This window comes from Diospyros lotus, chromosome 12 (genome assembly GCF_014633365.1).
Source record: "Diospyros lotus cultivar Yz01 chromosome 12, ASM1463336v1, whole genome shotgun sequence".
Taxonomy (NCBI): domain Eukaryota; kingdom Viridiplantae; phylum Streptophyta; class Magnoliopsida; order Ericales; family Ebenaceae; genus Diospyros; species Diospyros lotus.
Window position 1 is genome coordinate 28,390,413 of NC_068349.1, and position 24,843 is coordinate 28,415,255.

Genomic DNA, 24,843 nt, shown 5'->3' on the forward strand with positions numbered 1-24,843 from the left:
GATCAGTTTTTTGAATAACCGAACAAATGAATTTGGACCTCAAACTTGCACCAGAAATGGTGGTAACGGACATCAAATAGTGCAATTTGGATAAGGATTGATGGGTCAAAACATAAAGCCAAAGATGGCTAGCTGGTCGTGTGGACAAAAAATCCAGAAATGTCCTCTGAAGATGAATTGCCAAAGGTTTTCAAAAACCATATTTAACCTTGGTCATCATAATGTGTTATAAATGGGTTGCAAAATGATGTTCATAGAAATCTGAAATGTCAAATTCCAAATATACCAAAGTAAAGGCATGGGATTAACTTTATAACTGCAAATAATAAAACAGGTTTGGAAACTAGTAGAGAGCTCCATTGATTGTTGTCAATTTGTATAATTCTAAACCATATTTACAGCAAAGGGCTTGGCTTCTCTCTATATTACAAAACTAAAGGGGATTAGGATGGTCTTACCTTCCCAAACAATTCATCAAGCAGCAGAGAGACTACTGGCCCCATCCCCAATGTTGTCCGTTATATCTACAATAATTTCTTATTCCATCGCTTACCGCTGGACTTCTCCTTGCCTGAAAAGGCCTTCATGTTAGAAATGCAAACACTGAATCATGGCATTTAGTCTTTTTATGGCCAAGCAGAAGAATCATGAATACAAACTTACCAAACACATTTGGATTTATATTTGATAATCTAAGAGAGGATCCCTTCGCCTTTAGCTCTTGGAGTTGCCTGCTTTTACTCGGTTTTTCTACTGTTGTCAGACCATCGCTGCTGCTCTCTGCCATATGATCATTTCCTTTCTTCACCTTTTCATGATAAAGAGCCGGCGGTGCAAGCCTCAATGGGGGTCTGTTCTCTATTTGGATCAATCTCTGGTCTTTCTGAAGATTAGTCAATATCTCAAACTGTCCACCGGAGTTGGTGTCCAATGAGTAAGTGATAGAAAATAGTAGAACAAATTGAAAGAGAAAAACAAAAATACGGAGGAGTCACTCACTCTTGAAATTTGCTGAGACCCATAGGAGTTCTCCAATGCATCATTTTCATGTGGGTGTGTAGAAATATTTCCATGAGCTTGTGGCTGCTTTGACAGAGATTTGCTCACCAATCCATTTTCTGTAAGCAATGCCTTACTTCTGGACCTCTGACCCTTCTTCTTAGGCAAACAAACAGGACATCCATTTGAGTAACTAGCACTTAAGATATCATTTTCTGGAAGCTCACACTGGACGTGGATTGCATGACCACAATTGAAAACTCGAATGCCAGAGCCAGAAGAAAACTTGCTGAGAAGGCAATTGCATATGGAGCATAGGAGACTCCTGGGAGCATATCCACGAGAAGCCCCCTTCTTTAATAAGCTCATAATATAGAATGTATCATCTTCAATTAAGGATTTGGCAGTGTCCTAATAGAGCAAAGGAACCAGTCAATATTGAAGTTAGAAAATCAGACTGACAATGCTACCAATACATGGATGAAATTCTGTTCTCAACAAGAAAACGGCTAAATCATCAATTCGTTTCTCAAATTTTTACTTTCAATGACCTTGATGGGACCATACTTGGCTCAAAGTGTGGAAGCACATTGGCTTGTTTGAAAACAACACAGACAAGACAAGCTTATAATGAAACATAAAAACTGAAACTACAATTCCAGAAGTAGCATCATATTCTAGCTTTAATTAGTTTCTGAAGAATAATGGGGAAAAAAACATTGAAGAGACCAATGGATTTTTGTGTCTTCCACCTTTCTGTTTTTCCATTTTCAAACTGCTTACATTTTTTAAGTCAAACCTAAAGAAGCACAGCAGTACTAGAATCATGTAATGCTCCAAAGCAAATTTATATTTATGGGTTTAGTGGAAAATCAGAATAATGTGTGAATATAACCTAGAATATAAGGATGGTAATCCCTGGGTGAGTGCACCAGGTACATCCAAGGAAGGCAAATGAGACAATTAACTAGACAAATCAAACTGGCCATGAAGGAAAAGTGAATAAAAAGAAGGGTAAATGTACCAGAATTCTTCTCTCAAAACCATATATTCCGAGCATTCCCAATATAGTAACTTTAAAATCACCAAATTCCTGGCTCCCATTATCAGAAAGAAGCTTGGACATGATAGTTGGAAGGCGAACGTATCCAATCATTCCCTCAACAATTTCTTTGATAAACAGAGCAAACAATTTTCTCAAAATTTGAGCACTGTTGTGAAATTTTGGAATCTTCCACTTAATTATGCATGCCTCGTCGAACTCTTGCATACCCATTGATTCAGCTCGCATCATGTACTGATTTTCTCCTTCAAAGCCAACTTTATCATCTAATGAATCCATTAAAGGCTCACAAAACCTGCAAGAAACTAAAGCATCAGCATCGGGGAAGAGAACAAAGAGCCTAACTCAAATTATTCTGTCCGTTACATTAAACACAAGTTATATTGGCAACAATTGGAGGCAATACTAGATAACAACAGAAGAACAAGTAGCATCCTCAGCAATAGCATAACTACCATTTTCCTCCTTTGTTTTTTCCTTTTGGTTTTTCTTCTATCTTGTTCCTTCCTTAATAAGAAATAGGTCACCACGTTTGATATTGTCCACTCATTCAAATCCCAATTGAATTCACCTTTCTTAATGAATGCCACAATACCTTGACATGATTTTTTCTTTTTCCTTTCCCCTAACGTTCTGTTTTCTGCTTCTAGGAAAGTGTTTGAAGGGAACCTTTTTCCATATGATCAGGAACCAATCCATGGGTGACTTTGTTAGATGCAGCCTTGTAAACCTCATAACACCATTGATACATAAACCAGTGGCATCAGTTAAAGCTTGAGGAACTCCCAATGAGACTCCAACCCTACAGTTCCTCACTAATGGTCCATCGTGCTGTCCACTGCATTCCAGTTGACCATCCATTGTGGGTCTACTTTCTCAAAACTTTGGCTAATATTATCAGCTTAGACTTTTCAAGGACAATTGACATGATCTGCAACTGAATCTCATCTTGATATTTACTCTAATCTACCAAAACCTACCATCCACAATTCAGGCACAGACATACATATGCAGATATGCATACATTACATTTGTGTAACGCTCAAATATACTGTCCAGAAATGCATTCATTATTAGTGATAGCTTTTCTAGTTCTATCAATTTATGGAAATCATAAAGACTCTAGTTTCTTAAGAATAATTTTCCTTAAATTTTTTCATAAACCATTTATGCAAAAAACATTTATTTTCAAGTCGATCATGAAAAGCTTAGACTGCTAAATTTGTTACTAGTGAGCATGAACATATTTAGCTGACAAACAAGTTCTAGATGTACATATTGACCAATCATGAAGAGGAAAATAGTTAAGAAAGCCTTGCGCCCTTTGTTTGTGATTCAAGAGAAAAGGGGGAGAGAGAGAGAGATGACTTCTAGTATCACAACCAACATTGTAAAAGCTTCTTATTTTATCAAAGGTAGGTAGAAACAAAAAAGAATAGTACCTTAAATTTCTATTATCTAATTTTATTTAATGGTCAAAATTTATAACTAATATGGAGTACAAACAACAACATAACAAAAATCACAAACCTAAATCCCACTAGGTGGGTTTAGCTCTCCAACCATCTCCATTGAATGTCATATTTCTGCAAGACCATTATGTCTGATATCATCTCTAAGGGTTTTCCACCATATTTTTTTTTCAGTCCTCTACAACAAACTTCTTCCATTCTATCCATTCCCCTAAACCGACACATCTATTTGCCTTCTTTCAAATGTCCAAACAATCTTAATAGCACCTCATGTATCTTATCTTCAACAAGTGCCAATCTAACCATATTATATGATCTTGTTTCTAATTTGTCTTTTCAAGAATGACCACACATTCAACATAACATCTCTAACTTACACTAATTAGAATACAAAAACATAGGTAAATTAACACTAAATTCTTTGTGGATGGTTAGGTATATGAAAATCTCTGTGAGTCTATTACAATTGTTTCAGACAAATTAATACAGTAGTGATGTGTTATTTGTCAGTGGTTATAAATAGTGAGAACACCTGGAACTAAGCGCATTGAAATAATATCCTTTGGCATAAATTAGGTAATCAGCTTCATACTATCCTCCAAAAATTAGATCAATTTCTATATATTGGATGGTTAGGTATACCATAATGTTAGATACCTTGGATGGTTGGATATAGATCAATTTCTATATTTTGGATCAATTTCTACAAAAACATAGGTAAATTAACACTCAATTCTTTGCGGATGGTTAGGTATATGATAATGTCTGTGAGTCTATAACAATTGTTTCAGACAAATTAATATGGTAGTGATGTGTTACTTGTCAGTGGTTATAAATAGTGAGAACACCTGGAACTAAGTGCATTGAAGTAATATCTTTTGGCATAAATTAGGTAATCAGCTTCATACTATCCTCCAAAAATAGATCAATTTCTATATCTTGGATGAATTATTTTGTGAAATTAGACTTTCAAGAATAAGTTCTAGATATACATTGACCAATCATGAAGTGGAAAATAGTTAAGAAAGCCCTACGCCCTTTGTTTGTGATTCAAGAGAAAAGAGTGTGTCAAAAAGTGGCAAAAAAGAGGATATTTGATCTTATTCCCCTTGAAGGGTTCGATTGAATATATATACAAGATGTCCTACTACAACATATAGCTTCCAAATCTAGATTAGGAAGTTTCCTAATCTAGATTTGGAAATATATACAATTTAGGATACAACCAAAACATATAATCAAGACATAATCTTTTAGAAGATTTAGCACATAAATATAGAAAGCAAGATCAAGCATATCAAGTCCAAAAATATGGACAAGGTATCTCGGGTAGTTTCTAACATCCCCCTCAAGATAGTGAGTGAATGTCATACATTCCAATCTTGCTTAGTAATCTTTGACACCCAGCTTTCGGTAGACCTTTTGTTAAAATATCTGCTAGTTGATCACTTAAAGGGACAAATGAGGTGCAAATTAGCCCAGTCTCCAATTTCTCTTTAATAAAATACCTATCCACTTCAACATACTTTGTTCGGTTATGTTGAACTAGATTGTGTGCAATGCCTATAGTCGATTTATTGTCACAATAGTCTCATGGGTGCTGTCCAATTGATCTTGAGGTCATCCAATAGTATCTTAAGCCATAATAATTCACAGATCCCTAGGGCCATTGACCTAGACTCTGCTTTAGCACTTGACTGAGCAACAATATTTTGCTTCTTACTTCTCCAATTCATAAGAATACCTCCTAGGAATGTGCAATATCCGGATGTAGACCTTCTATCCACCATGGAACCTACATAATCAACATTTGTATAGGCTTCAAGAGACATTGTTTCTCCTCTTTTGAACAATATACCTTTTCCGGGGGTCCCATTTAAGTAGTGCAAGATCCCATATACTGCTTTTAGGTAAGTCTCCTTGGTATTGTGCATAAATTAACTGACCACACTCACTACATAAGCAATGTTCGGCCGAGTATGTGCTAGGTAAATAAGCTTCTCTACTAGTCTTTGATAGGATCCTTTGTCTACCACACCATTCTTTGGAACCTCTCCTAACCAAAGATTAGGCTCAATTGGTGCGTCAAGAGCCTTGCTTCCTAACATCTCTATTTCTATTAATAGATCAAATATGTATTTCTATTGGGAGACAAAAATTCTCTCTTTAGAATGAGCCACTTCTATTCCCAAGAAATACTCCAATCTGCCCAGTTCTTTGATTTCAAACTCCTTGACTAGACATTCTCTCAATGTTTCCATGCCCTCTATATCATCACCGATTTCAATAATGTTGTCCACATATACAAGTAATGTTGTCACTCCCCCTATAGCTGAGTGATGTACAAATAATGTATGATCTCCTTGACTTTGTTTGTATCCCATACCGAGCATAACCTTTGTAAAGCGGCCAAACCAAGCTCTTGGTGACTGTTTCATCCCAAACAAAGCCTTTTTTAATTTGCACACCACATTTTCGTTAATGTTTGTCCCAAATCCTGATGACAACTTCATATAAATCCCTTCCTCTAGGTCACCATGCAAGAAAGCATTCTTGACATCAAACTGTTGCAGTGGCCAGCCTAAATTAGCAATTGTAACTAGGCCACACAATGGTTGCTCCTTGATTTCTACTCAATTTTTGCCTACCTCTCTCTCTCCTTTTTCCTCCTATTTATAGGTTGTTACGCACATGCTGGTTGTAACGCAAACCAGCTATATTTCTATTCTACCCTTGGTGCACATGCTGGTTGTTATGCAAGCTCAACAATGTTACTATTCTAGCCATGGTTCTTGAAGCGTCTCTAGTAGGTTCGCTACACCGGAGGCCTATCATCACTCCCCTCCCCAACTTTCACCTTGTCCTCGAGGTGAAAAGTGGGAAATTGTTGTTGAATACAGCTGTAGGGTTCCCAAGTCAATGCTAAGCTAACTGGGAATGTCCACACTGGCCTTCAACACCCCTTTTGCCTCACTTAGCTGTGACACATGGAAAATGGGGCGGATATTGCAATGTGATGGCGTTAATTTGTAGGCTACGGGCTCGATCTTCTGTTCAATTGCGAATGGTCCATAGAATCTAGGAGCTAATTTCTCGTTCGGACGGGTAGCCAATTTCTTTCAACGATAAGGCCTTAACTTTAGATAGACTAAGTCCCCAACCTCAAACTTCACATCTCTTCTTGTCTTGTCTGCCCCTTTCTTCAAAGCAGCTTATGCCCTTAACAATTGTGCTTTAAGTTCTTCCAGAATTTGATCCATTTCAATCACCTGTTGTTCAATTGTAGAAATGGGGGTAGATCCCTTTTCAAACCTTAATAACATTGGTGGTTCCTGCCCATACACTGCTTGAAATGGAGTTAGCCTCGAAGCCGTGTGGTAAGAGGTGTTGTACCACAATTCAGCCCAAGGCAGCCACGTGTACCATGCTTTAGGTTTGGAGGAAGCAAAACAGCGCAAGTATGCTTCTAGGGTTCTATTAAGAACCTTCGTTAGGCCATCTGTTGCAGGGTGGTACGCAATGCTACGGTTGAGTTTCGTGCCATGGAGGCAAAACATTTCCTCCCAAAATCTGCTCATGAAGATCTTGTCTCTGTCTGAGACAATGGAACGAGGCATGCTGTAAAGCCTCACAACTTCTTTGATAAAAATCTCTGCCACCCCTCCTGCTGTAAAAGGATGTTTAAGCTCAATAAAATATCCATACTTACTAAGTCTGTCCACCACCACTAAGATTGAGTCCATATTGCCCGACCTTGGTAAGCCTTCGATGAAATCCATGGCAATGTCATCCCAAATTTGATTTGGGATAGGAAATTTGGGATAGGAAGGGGCTGCAAAAGTCCTCCCGGTGTTAGGGCCAAGTACTTGTTTTGCTGACAAACACCACAATTACTCACATACCGGTGGATGTCACGTTTCATTCTAGGCCAATAAACATTAGTTGCAATCCTCTTATAGGTTTTCAAAAATCCCAAGTGCCCGCCCACACTCCCATTATGGCCATCATGAAGTAGTAGAGGAATGAGAGAGGAACCCTTGGTAAGAACAACCACCCTCTGTAAAGGAGCTTGTTGTTCACCATTTGAAAGTTGGGTTGGGAGGAAGGGTCATGCTGGAGGTCCCTAACAATCCTTTGCAGCTATTCATCTGCTTCCACTTCACGGGTCAATTGATCAAGTTGAATCACTTTAGGAACAGTTATGGCTAATAGGGTTGTGGAGTGGCTAATTCTGGAAAGGCTATATGCCGCTTTATTTTCCAATCTCGGCCGATATTGGATCTCAAACTGAAACCCCATTAATTTCAGCATCCATTTTTGATACTCCGGGCTCACTAGCCGCTGCTCCATCAAAAATTTGAAACTCTTTTGATCGGTTCGTACCACAAATTTCCTACCCAAAAGGTAATGTCTCCATTTTTGTACCGCAAACACGATGGCCATCAACTCTCTTTCATAAACAGATTTTCTCCTGTCCAATTGATTAAAAGCATGGCTGAAATATGCATTAGATCTGTGCTCCTGCATTAATATTGCTCCCATACCTTGCCTCGATGCATCTAATTCCACCACAAATGTCGTGCCAAAGTCAGGCAAGGCTAAAATGGGTAGAGACACCATTGCAGCCTTAAGAAGTTGGAAGGCTTGCTCTGTTGGATCATCCCAGAAAATATTATTCTTCTGTAGTCTCTCCGTGAGCGGCCATGCCAATTTACCATAGTCTTTTACAAATTTCCTATAATACCCCATGAGCCCTAAAAACCCTCTCTAAGTCTCAACTCTTTCAACGTTGTAAGGGTTGGCCAATCCAACATTGCTTGCACTTTGCTGCGATCAGCGAATACACCATGTTGGGATATGATGTGGCCCAAATACTCAACTTCCAACTGCCCAAATAAACACTTCTTCTTGTTAGCAAACAACTGATTTTCTACCAATATTTTCAAAACACGACGCAGATGTGCATGCTGCTCAAAATTTTTGCTAAAAACTGGTATGTCGCAAAAAAATACCAACACAAAATGCCTCAATTGCTCTTTGAATATGTCATTCATCCGCAATTAGAAAGTGGTTGGTGCATTTGTCAACCCGAAGGGCATGATGAGAAATTCATAGTGGCCCTCATGCATCCTAAAAGCTGTTTTTGGGACATCTTTTGCTTTAACCTAAATCTAATGATAACCCGATTTTAGATTGAGTTTGGAGAAAACCGTGGCCCCATGTAGCTCATCAAGCAGCTCTTCAATTACCAGAATTGCGAATTTGTCGGGTATAGTCACCTTGTTCAAAGCCCTGTACTCCACACAAAACCGCCACTCCAATCCTTTTTCTTAACTAGCAACACCGAACTAGAGAAAGGGCTAGAGCTCAATTGTATAATCCTTGCTGCTAACATTTCACGTAAATTTCATTTTTTTAAAGGTAAGGGTAGCAATAGAGCTGAACATTGACCGGAGCAGTCCCTAGCAGCAAATTGATTGCGTGGTCCCTTTTTCTGGAAGGAGGCAGCCCTTCCAGATTTGCAAACACCCCCTCAAATTCAGCCAACACCCTTTCAAGGAACAATGGAGTTTCCACCTGGAGCTCATTGAATTCTGCAGCCATCATTCCTAATTCTAGCAACATCCCCTCTCCATTTTCCTTAAAGGCCTTCATTATAACCTTCAAAGAGACCAAGGTCTTGCTCAAGCTGGGGTCTCCCTGTAATGTTACGTCCATCCCTCCCACTTGAAATTTCATAGTTAATGTCTTCTAGTTTACATTCATCTTTCCCACAACAGCTAGCCTTTTCATTCCAAGTAATACATCCGAACTACCCAACTCAAGGGGTAGGAAATCTTCCACAACTTGCAAATACCAGTCCCTTGCACTGCCATTCTCGTCCCCATTATCACCCCATATCCTGTTGTTTCCATCCTTAGTATACTCAACTGCTATATCAACTCGGTTGCTATGAAATTATGTGTTGCCCCTCTGTCAATAAAAACCACTACTGGCTGCCCCTCTATGTCCCCTTTTAGCTTTCATTGTTTGTGGCACAGTCAACCCAACGACGGAGTTCATTGAGAGTTCAATAACCTCACCTCCTAGCACCAGCTCCCGTTCTTCTGCCACCAATTTTTCCTCCTCAGCCCCCACTTCTCCTACCTCTTCATCATAAATCATCATTACTTGGAATTCTTTGTTTTTACACCTGTGACCTATAAAATATTTCTCATCATAGTGAAAACATAAGCCTTTCTCGCGCTTGGCTCTCCATTCAGCTTCACTAAGCCACTTAAAGGGGGGTTTCCTACGCCTTCAGTGGCCGGAGGCCTGGGTCCCGATGGAGACGAGGTTCTAGGGGAGAAATTCAGGCTCATAGCAAGAACCATGGAGAGTCGGGTTGGGTTTGAAGAAGAGAAGTGAGAATTTTTACCCTTACCTGTGTTGGACAAGACAAAATGATTTTGGAGTGCAGCATTCTTATCTTCGATGTGTTGGGCCATTGTCATGATCTACTCCAACCCCTGGGGCTGTAGTACCCGGATCTCAGCCCGTATCTCGAGTTTGAGACCATAGATGAAATGGCCTACTAGAAAGGCATCTGAGACGTCCGTAATGGGCACAACCAATGTCTCAAAACAGTAGGCGGTAATCTTAACAGACCCTTCTTGCCAAAGAGCCAAAAAATGTCCTCCAACGCTCCTTCTTGGGTGGAACGAAATCTATTTCGGATCCTCTATTTGAGTTTGTCCCAGCTCTGGACCCCTCTTCGCCTCGTCTCCCACTGGAACCACACCAATGCTCTTGCTTCGAAACACAAAGCAGCCGTCTCAACCTTCTCCCCCCTCTGACAACTAATTTACAACAAAATACCACTCAGCTTAAAAAATCCAATCATCAAGATTCTCCCCCTCAAATACCGGCATCTCTAGCCTTCTACCACGAACTTCCAGCTGCTAATTCCCTCTGGGTCCAGCCTTAAACTCCCTGCTCGCTCTGATTCCTAATGACACATCAAAATTCTGGGAGAATTCTGAAGGTCCCTTCGCCTCTTTCCCTCTGTTCTTCTTCTCCAGTTCTTGTTCCTCCCATCGACTTCTCATGTATGTGAACTGGTCTAGCATGATCGCAACATTCTTTTCCATCGTCTACACCTCCCCTCGCATGGCTTTGACTCCTTTCTGCATTCCTTCCATCTTCACCTCCAATTCCACAACTCTGTTCGTTAGATTCACCATTTGGATCGTTGGGCTCTGATACCAAAAATGGTAGGTTCATCGAAATTTGATTGACCCACCAATTTTATATAGATGAACACTGATTGAGTATGGATTAGAACAACAATTGTATTGAAATTGAACGAAAGAAAGAACACAACAGGGCGTTCAGGAGGCCCAGACTCTCCTTGATTTCTACTCAATTTCTGCCTACCTCTCTCTCTCATTTTTCCTCCTATTTATAAGTTGTTGCACATGCTGGTTGTTACACAAGCCAGCTATATTTCAATTCTACCCTTGGTACCAGCTATTTTTTCTATTCTACCCTCGGTGCGCATGCTGGGTGTTATGCAAGCTCAGTTATGTTACTATTTTGCCCATGGTTCTTGAAGCGTCTCTGGTAAGTTCATCGCACTGGAGGCGTATCACAGTCATAGTTTCGTTGGAGGCTAGCCTTACACATTTATGAAACAAGAATATAAAGAATAAAAAGGGGATAGAAGAAAGAAAAAGGGAAGAAAATGAAAATGAGGATACAAAAGCGGAGAGAATGTAATACCACGAGAGCCTAGAGAAAGGTAGTATATATCGAGAATAAATAAAGAAAGAAACAACACCAGCTGAATACATTTTGGACTGAATGTAGGCAAAAAACTCTCGAGTTAAACATGCTTGAGCTGGGGAAGCTCAAGGATGGGTGACTTCCTGGGAAGTTCGCGTAGGCCCATCAGGGTAAGTTATTCCGGTCCTTCTTATCGCTCGATGCGGGATGTTACAGGTAACGCCCCGCTTTTCTTCTCTCCAAAGCACATATGCAAATGTGCATGATGATGCTAGCAACCATATGGTAATCAATGGGGAGTTTAGGGAAGCCTTTGCCAACGGAAGCTAAGGCTCCCTCTATATGCTTTTAATACAAACAAAACCTGACATGTCTTAATACCAAACAGGGAATTAGGGATTATTTAGACTCCATTTATACAACAATTAAGAACTCACACTTAAAACTATGGTACAACACTTTTACAACCAAAGCACAAAAAATCTAGCTATCCGAGGACCACTTTATTTCCTTTCCTTTGGCTCGATTCCGGGACACCTGTCACGACTAACCCACCTGAAACTTTGAATGTTCTAGGGGTATGAGACACCCAAATTAGACAATTTTATCTAAGTGAGTGAATCAAAGAAAGAAAATATGCATGCAAATGAGATATGCAAAATGACATGAAACCGCCCATGTGAAAAAGATGTCGAGGTGTTGCAATCACCCCCCCTTATCCATCATGTTCTCACATCTCCATGACTTTTCACCAGTCTAACATGAGGTCCTGACTTCATCTAGCCACACACACTAAGTGATGCATGATAAAGAGAGAGGAAAATGTTTGATATAAAGGAAAGTCATGCTATGCAAGTAATCACCCTTACCCGTGTAAAGACGAAATGCTCGGTAAGTAGCATAAGGATGCAAGAAACACTCACCTTGCTGTATTGGATGGGTTCGGGCACTGTTCACAGGGTTCGGGAATGGTTTTCTGCAAAAATCACATTTTTGTAACTCAAACTAAGAATATTTTTACATAGGGTCCTAGGAATAAAATTAAGGACCAAAACTGAAAAATTGTGAGGCAAGGGGACCCCACACGTGCCGAGGGAAGGGCCCCCACATGCCTGCACGTGTGTAGTTCCCTAAAACTCTGTAAGTCATGATTGTGGATTGTGGAGAATGTAATACCCCAAGAGCCCAGAGAATGGTAGTATATATCGAGGATAAACAAGAAAGAAAACACCACCAGCTGGATACCTTTTGAACTGAATGTAGGCAAAGAACTTCCGGGTTAAGCGTGCTTGAGCTGGGGAAGCTCAAGGATAGGTGACCCCCTAGGAAGTTTGCGTAGGCCCATCGGGGTAAGTTTTTTCGATCTTTCCTATCGCTCGATGCGGGATGTTACAGGTGGTATCAGAGCCGGCTCGGGTCATGTGTTGGGACCGTGTACTAGCTAAGGGCTAGGGGGTAATGGATTGGGGACCGTGTACTAGCCCAGGGCTAAGGGAGAATGGACCGGGGAGAGCTGGGACCAGTTGTAAGGTCGCATGACGAGACATCATGTGCTCAAAATGGGGGAGAATGTAATACCCCGAGAGCCCAGAAAAGGGTACTGGACTTGGAATCATGTACTAGTCCAAGGTTAGGGGTACTGGACGGGGGAGAGTTGGGATCAATTGTAAGGTCGCATGACGAGGACGTCATATGCTTAAAAGGGGGGAGAATGTAATACCTCGAGAGCCCAGAGAAGGGTAGTATATATTGAGAATAAGTAAGGAAGGAAATAACACCAGTTGGATACATTTTGGGCTGGATGTAAGCAAAGAACTTCCAGGTTAAGCTTGCTTGAGTTGGGGAAGCTCCAAGGATGGGTGACCCCCGGGGAAGTTCACATAGGCCCATCAGGATAAGTTTTTTCGATCTTTCCTATCGCTCGATGCGGGATGTTACAGGTGGTATCAGAGCTGACCCGGACTGTGTGTTAGGATCGTGTACTAGCTAAGGGCTGAGGGTAATGGACTGGGAACCGTGTACTAGCCCAAGGCTATGGGTACTGGACCGGGGAGAGCTGAGACCAGTTGTAAGGTCACATGACGAAGACGTCATGTGCTCAAAAGGGGAGAGAATGTAATATCCCGAGAGCCCAGAGAAGGGTAGTATATATCGAGGATAAGTAAGGAAGGAAACAACATCAGCTGAATATATTTTGGGCTGAATGTAGGCAAAGAACTACTAGGTTAAGCGTGCTTGAGCTTGGGAAGCTCACGGATGGGTGACCCCCGGAAAAGTTCGCGTAGGCCCATCAGGTAAGTTGTTCCAATTCTTTTTATCGCTCGATGCGGGATGTTACAGGTGGTATCAGAGTCAACCCGGACCGTGTGTTGGGACCGTGTACTAGCCAAGGGCTGGGGGTACTGGACTTGGGACCGTGTACTAGCCCAAGGCTGGGGGTATTAGATAGGGGGAGAGCTGGGACCAGTTGTAAAGTCGCATAATGAGGACATCATGTGCTCAAAGCGGGGAGGAGAATGTAATACCCCGAGAGCCTAGAGAAGGGAAGTATATATCGAGGACAAGTAAGGAAGGAAACAACACTAGTTGGATATATTTTGGATTGAATGTACACAAAAAACTACCGGGTTAAGCGTGCTTGAGCTAGGGAAGCTCAAGGATAGGTGACCCCCTGGGAAGTTCGCATAGACCCCCAGGGTAAGTAGTTTCGGTTCTTCCTATCGCTCGATGCGGGATGTTACAGTTAACGCCCCGCTTTTCTTTTCTCCAAAGCACACATGCATGATGATGCTAGCAACCATATGGTAATCAATGGAGCCTTTAGGGAAGCCTTTGCCAACGGAAGCTAAGGATCGAACCTGAGAACTTTTAAAACCATAAGCTAAACATTTAAGGCTCTCTCTATATGCTTTTAACACAAACAAAACCTGACATGTCTTAATATCAAACAGGGGATTAGGGATCATTTAAACTCTCTTTTTACAACAATTAAGAACTCACACTTAAAACTACGGTACAATGCTTTTACAACCAAAACACAAAAAATCTAACTATCCGAGGACCACTTCCTTTCCTTTCCTTTCTTTTGGCTCGATTTTGGGGCACCTGTCACGACTAACCCCCCTAGAACGTTGAATGTTCTAGGGGTATGAGATACCAAAGTTAGACAATTTTATCTAAGTGAGTGAATCAAACAAAGAAAATATGCATGCAAATGAGATATGCAAAATGACATGAAACAGCCCGTGTGGAAAAGACGCCGATATGTTGCAATCACCCCTGCTGATCCATCATGTTCTCACATCTCTATGACTTTTCACCAGTCTAACATGAGGCCCTGACTTCATCTAGCCACACACACCAAGTGATGCATGACAAAGAGAGAGGAAAATGTTCGATTTAAAGGAAAGTCATGCTATGCAAGTAATCACCCTTACCCGTATGAAGACAAAATGTTCGGCATGTAGCATCAAGATGCAAGAAACACTCACCTTGCTATTTTGGATGGGTTCGGACACTGTTCACAGGGTTCGGGAATGGTTTTATGTAAAAATCACATATTTTTGTAACTCAAACTTAGAATATTTTTACATGGGGTCCTAGGAATAAAATTAAGGACCAAAAATGGAAAATTGTGGGGCAAGGGGACCCCACACTCGCCCACAAGCATTGGAGGAAGGCCCCCTCACACGCCTGCATGCGCAGCAGGCAGTGGCGCATGGGCTGCACGCGCCCCCTCCCTTTTTGCCGCTTGCTGTTTTTTGGACAGTTCTCCCTCGTCCGGACTCCATTTTGACCCTTGTTTGAACCCACGCAACCCTTATTCAATCCTCTATCGGACTACGGAAAGAAAACATACTTACCTTGCTGTTTTGACACTGCTTGGCGCAATTTACGGTGGAGGCCCGACTTTTCCAGCGAAACATTTTTCCACCTCGTTTTTTGGCAGAGTTTCTCCTTTCAAACTCACCTCCTTACCCTCTTGTTTAATGGTAAAAATGACCCTTCCAAAGCTTGGTATTTATAGACATCCTCGGCTAATCCGGGCGCGCCACGTGTCGCTTGAATAAGAGAGGTAATCATGACTTTCGTAGAATCACGCCACGTGTCCCTAGAGATTTCTGCCTTTTCATGCCCTTGCAACAAGTGGTCCCTTGAGATGTGTGCCTCCACATGTTTATTTAGGTTGTCATCATTACTCTTCTAACCATAAGTTAGGCCCATTTGGTTTCCTTAAGTATTTAGTTAGTAGATATTTTAAGTTTCTCACAAATAACTCCTTAGCCCAAAAGTTCTTTGTACTTATAACACTTGAGTCCTAGAATTCCTTAAACCTTCCAAAATCCCTTAAGATGATGATCCCTTGCATTAGTCTCCATGATCTTTCGAAAAATCCTTCATTTGTTCCTTGAAAATTACCCGGGAACTACACACGTGCCTACCGAATCTTTCGACTTCAAAGGAAATGCCTTATAACAACGCCCTAAAACCTCGGGTATTACATCCCCCCCCCCCCCCCTCCCTAAAAAAAAATTTCGTCCTCGAAATACACCCTTAGGTCTTCATGTGGTTGAAGAAGTGTGAGAACTTTTGTTGCATTTCTTCTTCTCTCTCCCAAGTGGCTTCCTCAATGTTATGGTGTTTCCATAACACTTTCACTAGTGGTATCACCTTGCTTCTTAACACTTTCCCTTTTCGGTCCAAGATTTCAATGGGTTCCTCAGGATAGGTCAAGTTCTCTTGTAGCTCAATCGTTTCTTCTGGAATCTTCTGGGAAGGATTGGGTTCGCACTTCCGTAAACGAGACACATGGAACATATTGTGTATGTCAGACATTGCTGGGGGTAGTGCCAACCAATATGCTACTGGCCTAATACATTCCAAAACCTCGTATGGCCGGACGTAGCGCGGGTTTAACTTTGCTCGTTTCTTCCCCTGGTGCAAGATCTTCAGGTATGCCTTGGCTCCAGTTTGAAATTCCAAATCCCTCATCCAATTATCGGCATATGACCTCTGTCGACTTTGGGCTGCCTTAACCTTCTCATGAATCACTTTAATCTTTTCGGTTGTTTGTTGCACCATTTCAGGTCCCAAAAACTGTCTTTCTCCCACCTCGATCCAACATAGAGGTGTTCTGCATCTTTGACCATAGAGAGCTTCGTATAGAGCCATACTAATACTACTGTGATGACTGTTATTGTATGCAAACTCAATCAGGGGTATGTGCTCCCATCCTTTTGAAAACTCGATCACACAAGCTCGCAATATGTCTTCCATGGTCTGAATTGTCCGTTCTGACTGTCCATCTGTTTGGTATTAAGACATGTCAGGTTTTGTTTGTCTTAAAAGCATATAGAAGGAGCCTTAAATGTTTAGCTTATGGTTTTAAAAGCTCTCAGGTTTGATCCTTAACTTCCGTTGGCAAAGGCTTCCCTAAACGCCCCATTGACTACCATATGGTTGCTAGCATCATCATGCATCTTTGTATGTATGCTTTGGAGAAAAGAAAAGCGGGGCGTTACAAAAACCACCTCATGTTAGACTGGAGATGTGAGAACATGATGGATCAGCAAGGGTGATTACAACACCTCGGCGTCTCTTCCACACGGGCGATTTCATGTCATTTTGCATATCTCATTTGCATGCATCTAGATAAAATTGTCTAACTTGGGTGTCTCATACCCCTAGAACATTTAACGTTCCAGGTGGGTTACTCGTGACAGGTGCCCCAGAATCGAGCCAAAGAAAGGAAAGGAAGTGGTCATCGGATAGCTAGATTCTGTGTCTTTTGGTTGTAAAAGCATTGTACCGTAGTTTTAAGTATGAGTTCTTAATTATTGTAAAAAGGGAGTCTAAATGATCCCTAATCCCATGTTTGGTATTAAGACATGTCAGGTTTTGTTTGTGTTAAAAGCATATAGAGGGAGCCTTAAATGTTTAGCTTATGGTTTTAAAAGCTCTTAGGTTCGACCATTAGTTTCCGTTGGCAAAAGCTTCCCTAAATGCTCCATTGACTACCATATGGTTGCTAGCATCATCATGCATCTTTGCATGTGTGCTTTGGAGAAAAGAAAAGCGGGGCGTTACAAAAACCACCTCAAGTGCTTGAATCCTATACAAAAGAATTAAGGAAAAAACCAAGGATTCCACCTAAATATTAGCAATAAGAAGTAAATTGTCTAAAAATTGCAAAACAAACGACATGAAAAAGGGGTGTCATCACTAAACATAAAAATAAAGTGGAAACAATATAGCCTTTGAGACCAAAAAAAAAAAAAAAGAAGCAGCTCTCTAATCCTCCAAATGTTGTCTAACCTGTGAAGCACAGAAATGGCTCGGAGATGCCGTTTCGGCATTTCCGAACCGTTTTGGAAACGTGAAAAACGGCCCAAAACGTTTTTCGGGCCGTTTGTGTAATTTTTGAAACATTGCGGGCCGTTTCGGAATTTAAGAAAATGGGCTAGAAACACGTTTCCAGCAACAAATCCAAACCTTTAGCAAGCTGTCTTCTTCCTTTTTCAGAAGTAAGGATGGTGAAAGTTATCGAAGAATTGGAGGTTTTTGGGCCAAAATTTGTAGACCCAAATGGCGACTTCATCCCTAGAGACGACGAGAAAGAACCCAGCTGAGAAGTCCTCGTCTTGATCCCGAAATCAGCCGACAATTTGGGAGATTGAACGGAGGAAAGAATAGCGTAGCGAGTCTAGATCTTCAACTATGATTCGAACAAAACCATTCGACGACGAGGGCGAGAGGTAAGGCGGCGGCCAGATTGTAGAGAGAAGTGAGGCGATGGCAAGATAGGCGGCGACAGTGGCAGAACACTCTGGCCAAAAACGGTGACAATGGCAGAACACTCTGGCAAGAGGTGGCGTGGGTCTTCTCTAGCTGCTCCAAAATCCAACAACTTTGATCTGCAACTCTAGGGTTTGCAAGTTGCAACTTAATATTATTTATATCATATAAATTATAAATTATAAATTAATTTCACATACACTCCTATATTTTTAAAAATTACAGTTTACCTCACGTTTCCGTTTCCTAACTTTTTTGAAAAATACCGTTTCCACGTTTCCGTTTCGTATCAGAAATGTTTCGCGTTTCTGTTTCCGTGCAACCTAGTGTCTAGCCTCTCCTATTTATTTATTTTGTCAAAAAGCACGACATGCTAGTTTACTACTTTATTCACTTGCTTAGCTTTGTTTTCCTAGAAAACAAGAAGTAACATTGTTTTATTTATAGTAATTTGATTCATTGTAGCATTAGTTCATGGGAATGAAATGTTGATACCATTTGGAACTAGGGAGACTATCAGCCTAGTATGCCCCAATGCATCAGAGCCGTGGGATAAAACAACCAAATGTATTTTATTTAAAAAATGTCCGGTAACCAATATATATATATATATGAATATTTACTGGACAATCAAAACTCTAAGATTTCCACCAAAACATCCTACAAGACGGAGAAACACTGTGGAAGCATTTTTTCTTCTATATTGGATAAGTCAAGAGTATGTTAAAGTAACCACCTACAAAACAATGACTTTGACTCAACAATATATCTGGGGATGGTTAATTTTGTGTCTTTTCTACTATTTTGAATATGTTTGACAATCAAACATAGTCATGATGGTCTCTTTCAATTACACAACTACACAATTATTCATTGAGTCATTCTACGGGGCCCGACAGGCTTATCGAGCCCCTTACAGAAAGGGGGCAAAAAGACAATTTTGCCCCCGCCCACTGCTGCTCTCCTCCCTACTCGCTCGTTCGTCTCCCTTCCATGGCCGCCGCCCTCGCCTCGCCCCTATCGCCTCGCTGCCCCTCGCCTTGCCTCCCCTCGCCGCATCTTGAAAATGCAGCGACGGTGGGCGAGGCGAGACGAGGTAGCGATGGCGGTGGAGGCGAGGCGAGGACGACGACCATGGAAGGGAGACAAGCGAGCAGGAAGAGAGCAGTAGTGGCCCACTTTGCAAAGTGGGCGGGAGCAAAATCGTCTTTTTGCCCCCTTCCGATAGGGCGGTTGGTAAGCCCGTCAGGCTCTCTAGACTTTTCCTTATTCACCTATCATGGAGACTAAAACAGAAAGTATTTTCAAGTAATTTGAGTTTTATAGAATCACCGTGGAAACATTTCCTTGTAAAGCAAGGTAAGACTTTACAAAAATGACCCTCGCCCAACCCTTGCAAAGCAAGGAACCTCAAGCACTGGGAATGCCCTTAATAAAAGCCAAAATCTTGTATGTAACCACCAAACCAACTTCGAAAGAAATTCTCACAGGAGAAACTAGGAGACAAAGTATCTAGAACTAAAATTCCTTGCAATTAAATTAATCTGAAGTTGGTATATGGGAAGGAAGTTCAGACAGAAATGTGAATGCACTTATGCACAGAGCTCATATTCAATGAGACACACGATTCAAATATTATTCTGGAGACCAGGACAATCTGCTGTGAAGAACTTTCCAATCTGCTATTTTACACCAAACAAGATTTCTGTAACTTTAAAATGCAGAAAAATAAGCTTAGTTGTGATATAGGGGCTTACGAATCAAGCAACCGAAACCACAGGGATTCAGACTCCTCAGGATCCAACCTGGGAGTGTTCCTCTGGCATAATCCAACACAAGCATGCAATATATCAAGAATGTCATTAACCTGCAAGAGGAAGGTTTCAAATTAACTTCCAGAACATGAATGCCCATTTGAATATGCAGAGGGAGACATTTTTCAGACCTCCTGCTTCTTTAATACTGTGCTGAAATGCTCCATACTAGCATCAGCAACCACACTTGAATCAAGTATGGTGAATTTTTCATTAAGGTTAGAGAGAGTAAGCAGAAGGGCACCCCCAACATCACCAACCCTTTCCAGTAAGAATGCAGCGGCATCTATGATCCCATATTCCTGGCACAACCGTAAACAGTGTTCGACCCTATAGTTTTCAAAAGTCTCCAGAAACATGAGAACAGACCCACGTTCAAACTGACATAATAACTGCAAAAACAGAATGCACAAACTTTAGGATTTTAATCACCACTGTAACTTGAGAAGCAGATAAAAGATCTTATTAGATCGCCATGTTGTAATGAAGTTAAAGATGTCAATCAGAGAACTCTTTTTTCACTAGGTGGGCAAGAATCAAATAGCATAGCTAAAGAGGCTGTAGAGATGAGTGGACTTCATACAACATTAAGAAATACCACATTCATAAGTAGTTTGAAATAGCTTGATTGGTGATAAAGTAGGTGAGAATTTAGAAAAAAAATAGCAAGTACAATTTCTAAAATAAGTGCTATGATTGACATAGATAATAGTACAAAGGAGGGAGAGAAGAAAGGTGTTCCAAGAACAACATATCAAGCCTTAATCCCACTAGGTGAGATTGCATGAATTTCAGCTTGCCAATCATTTTCTATCTATGGTCATATCTTATGTAAAGGCCTTATACTCATGCAATACCTAAGAACCTTCCACCAGGTTTTTCTTGGTCTTCCTCTACCCCTTTTCCTAAAAACTCACTTAGGGAATGATGTTCCGGCCAGGGAAAAAAACAACAAAAAAAAAAAAAATAAAGTTTTTGAAGCCTATATCATGTCCCTGCCAATCTAGAGACTGGTTCCTCATGGCATAACCAGTTAACAAGGGAACACTCAGAAGAAAGTAACATGAAATTGGACAAACTAAATATAGTCATTGAAAAGAGCAGAAAGAGAAGTAAGATCTGTGGAATAGAGATCCCAAGATTATTAAAATAAATAAGGAATAAATTATTTGTAAACAAAAACAAAGAAAATAGGGCATGACTCACCACACCAATCAAACTGACAAAATACATACACAAGATATTCACCAAAAAATAAGTCTTCGCTTTTTTCAATTTTTCATAAAAATTCACCTCAAGATAAAGCTCAATCATTTCATCTGTTACTTGAACTGGATTGTTACGCAGCAACTTTGGCAAGTCAGAGATCCTTCCCAGATATGTCTCCATTGACTGATCCTTTCGGCTTCTTCCATGATGAAATTCTAGACTCTCACCTTTTCTCAAACAAGAAAAGTCGAGGGTTCCTGATAAGTGAACCTCAAAAACTGCTTTTAAATAAAGGAAAAGGCTCTTTGGATGAGGCTCCAGTTCAGATAAGATATGTTGAGATTCTGTACTGAAATGGTCAATAACCAGAAGGAAAGTGCCCTCTCTGCAAAATCTCAGAAAGCATAATGTTTGTTAGAAGGGGAAAAGAAAGACTGAACAAAAGAGAGCCCTGATATAACTTAACATGTGAAACAAAGATACATGCTAGCTCCACAGTAAAAAACATTAAAAAAAAGATTAAAAACAAGCATCACCTGCTTAAGGTAATGAGATCTGGAATTCGAGAAATGACTGCTGAACGAAAAGAATCAGCTTCGGTATCACTGGGCTTTTGTAATGTATCATTGATAAAGGAAAAGGCATGAATGGGCTCATCAAAATCTTTCATATAGCTGTCCAAAGCAGCAACATACTGATGTCTAATGGCATGGATTAACCCACAAACCTAAATACAAAAATTGTACCAATTAAACAAATTACCTGTATAAAGGTACATGTATGCAAGCGGACACATGTATATACACACCATGCCTGCCATAGAAGCCTAGGTGAAAAAGTATGAGCAAAATGTACAGAAGTTTAAAATATGGCTGTGCGCTATTATGCATTATAAAAAAAGAACCTAAGAAGCATGGCTATGGTACATCATAACTACCAAAAAACTCAACATGAGTGGAAAAAATGCAGTTCCCTGAAAGCGCATTTGAGAACAATTAAGCAATTTGTGGTAATTTTTGAGAAATTTCCCTGGAGGCTTATGGGGGAAATTTTTAGAAGTGCAGAGTAAACATTAAGATGCAAAAGAGAAACTTTAAGAAAACTCAAGGCAACTTGTAAAGGATTATACAAAATTTATTAGGAAACATAACATGCTCATTTTTATGTTTTTTTAAGGTTAAATTAGATATCTTTTATGATCTATTAAAACATTTATTAAAGTATCATCATAAAATTTTTAATAAGTTTCACTAATTTTTATTTTTTTTAGTATTGCAAAAGTTTTTATGAGAATTTGGTTAAGTTTTTGCTTGGATTGTTAAACATTTTCTCATCTTCTTGTTTCCCCTGTATTTTTGGGCATGTGCTTCTCATTTTGTTTTCGGTATTGACTCCTATTTTTGCTTCCCGTGATGCCACCATGGATGCAAAATGAGAAGATGCATTTGGTAAGGACACATTAATTGATGAATATATATTTTACAAGTAGATGTGGAAAAAATAACTATTTCTTTAATTTTTTATTAAAAATAATTTATATTCTATCAAAACATCAAGAAATCATCTCTTAAATTCTACATATTAAGAAACACGCTTGAATATAAATTTTTTAATATACTTTTAGAATCAACAATCATGAACAAATTCAAAGCTTCAATTTCAGAATTCTTGAAATTGAAAACAAAAAATATCTAAAGGTAGAAGGATACAACAACAACAATCAGAAACCTTAATCCCACCCGGGGGGTGGGGGGGATATCTTTATAGATATATTCCCATTCTTTTCTCTTTTATAATTGATTACTGATTTAATCTTTTGATCTTGCATTGTGATCTCCATTTGCTTAAGTAATTTACGGCTATGCATTTCCTTACTATGCCTATAGGTCTTGACAAAGTTTCCAATTCTAGACAAATCACAACATAATAGGCCATGTTGGACGAATGTCTGACAAATATTTGAAAATGCCAGCCGGTACACAATATGACAAGGCACCCCCTCAGAAGTACCCTTCCTTCTTAGTGAAAAACAAATATTGTATATGTACCTGGTAAAATTGAGCCCCCTCACACAGCTTTAACAAGTAAGAGGCATCCCAGTCTGTTTCAGGCACTACTTCCAGAAGGGCAAGGACCTGCTTCTCTCTTTTTCTTGAAGCTTCAACAGTTTGCCTTGATACACTTGGTGGAAGATTACCATCATATGTGAAGTACTCAAGAATTTGACTCAATATATTGCTTGAAACATTAGCTTTCTTCCAGGAAACATAGTATGAAATAAACTCAAAAATAAGACCTATATCTTTCTTGGATGGCCAACGTTCTGAAAACCCAACACCACCACTGCTGGTAGAGTTGTTCGTTTTGAGGGACCCCTTGCTGATAACATAAATAAGAGCATCTACCGTCTTCTGCACCAAAACATTTTGACTAGCAGCCACTGAATCATTTTCTTCTTCTGCCTCCATGTTTCTATTGATTGAATCGTGTGAGTGGTCAGAATATGGAATTTCATCTTCTACAAATGCACATCTCAAAACATCTAAGGTAGCTTCGGCATCTAATTCTAAGAGATGGTATAAGTTCAAATATGCTTCTGTGGACAAGTTGCTTGTATTGGTTAATGAGTTTGGAGCATTAGAATCCTCCAATAGGAACTGCACAAGCTCTATCCTGAGAGATGGCAAGCGTGTAGGGGGCAGAGTTCCATGCCCTGCACAATGCAAAATGTAACTCTTAATGCTCCACAATAAGTCCACAAGGTTAAAGTCCAGATAATGCAGACTGTAATACCCCGAATATTAGGCAAAATAAATAAGAAGTATTTATAATAATAATAACATTAATAAAATAAGGGAACAGTTATATAAAGAAAAAACTTATGTAGAATTTGATTCCTTAGTTAGAATTTTATAAAGTAAAACTAACTAGGCTAATGGAACTAGCCTGGATGTGCAAGGGCGTGCAACTGCAAGGAGAAATAAATGAATAAATAAAAACATAAACCCCATATTGCAAGGGAATGAATCGATATAAATATCTTGAGCAATGCAATGATTGCATGCATGTACAAGGGAAGATGTATAAAAAAGAAAAAAAAAATTAAAAAAAAAAGAAGAAGATGTTCATCCAAAAGTCTGGCAAGCTTGCAAGCTTTCATTTCTAATTGAAAGCATTCCCGCAAGAATTCACCATATGGACCCCTCAAAGTAGGGTGGCCATCACGGATGTGGCTTAACTTGAGATTTTAATCTCTCTATAAAAGGGGGCATGCAGCAGGTGAAGGAAGGTGCAGTGGTTAAGTTACGCAGTGTGAAAAGGCAAATTCTGAGAGTGCTTTAAGAGAGAGAAGTAGAAGAAGCAGGAATAAGTGACAGAAAAGTAGGTGAAGAGATACTGACAAGTTCGTCATTTTTAAGGTAAAATGCTAATTATTTTGCTTAGCAAAAAAATGTTAATTATTTTGTATGTTTTCATATTCACATGTTATTCTCCGCTACAACAACTAGCTGTCATTCTGTTAATGCAACAACAAAGTTGCAACTCTGGCATCTATGCATATGTTGATATCATGTGTGGAGTCATGGTGCACTAAGAACATCTGATTATGGGAAGATCTTGCTATTCTGAAAAAACATTTTGAAGAAGACAGTCAATCCAAATGCTTATGTCAACAGAGTTTTCCATGGTAGTTCATGCCTGTCCTTGAATGCTAAACAACTGAAAC

General features: G+C 40.0%; 1 protein-coding gene across 2 annotated transcripts in view; it reads right to left on the reverse strand.

Annotated features, from left to right (window-relative positions):
• Positions 1-335: 335 nt before the first annotated feature.
• Positions 336-24,843, reverse strand: part of LOC127787181 (uncharacterized) — a 35,034-nt gene continuing 10,526 nt past the window's right edge. For both annotated transcript variants that reach the window (XM_052315088.1, XM_052315089.1), the window contains exons 12-20: positions 23,165-23,829; positions 21,653-21,843; positions 21,201-21,501; positions 20,039-20,299; positions 19,851-19,960; positions 2,024-2,357; positions 1,000-1,410; positions 664-907; positions 336-571 (exon numbers count right to left, since the gene is read on the reverse strand). In XM_052315088.1, the coding sequence (XP_052171048.1) occupies positions 525-571; positions 664-907; positions 1,000-1,410; positions 2,024-2,357; positions 19,851-19,960; positions 20,039-20,299; positions 21,201-21,501; positions 21,653-21,843; positions 23,165-23,829 (2,564 nt within the window). In that variant the 3' untranslated portion in view covers positions 336-524. The remainder of the gene's footprint in view (positions 572-663; positions 908-999; positions 1,411-2,023; positions 2,358-19,850; positions 19,961-20,038; positions 20,300-21,200; positions 21,502-21,652; positions 21,844-23,164; positions 23,830-24,843) is intronic.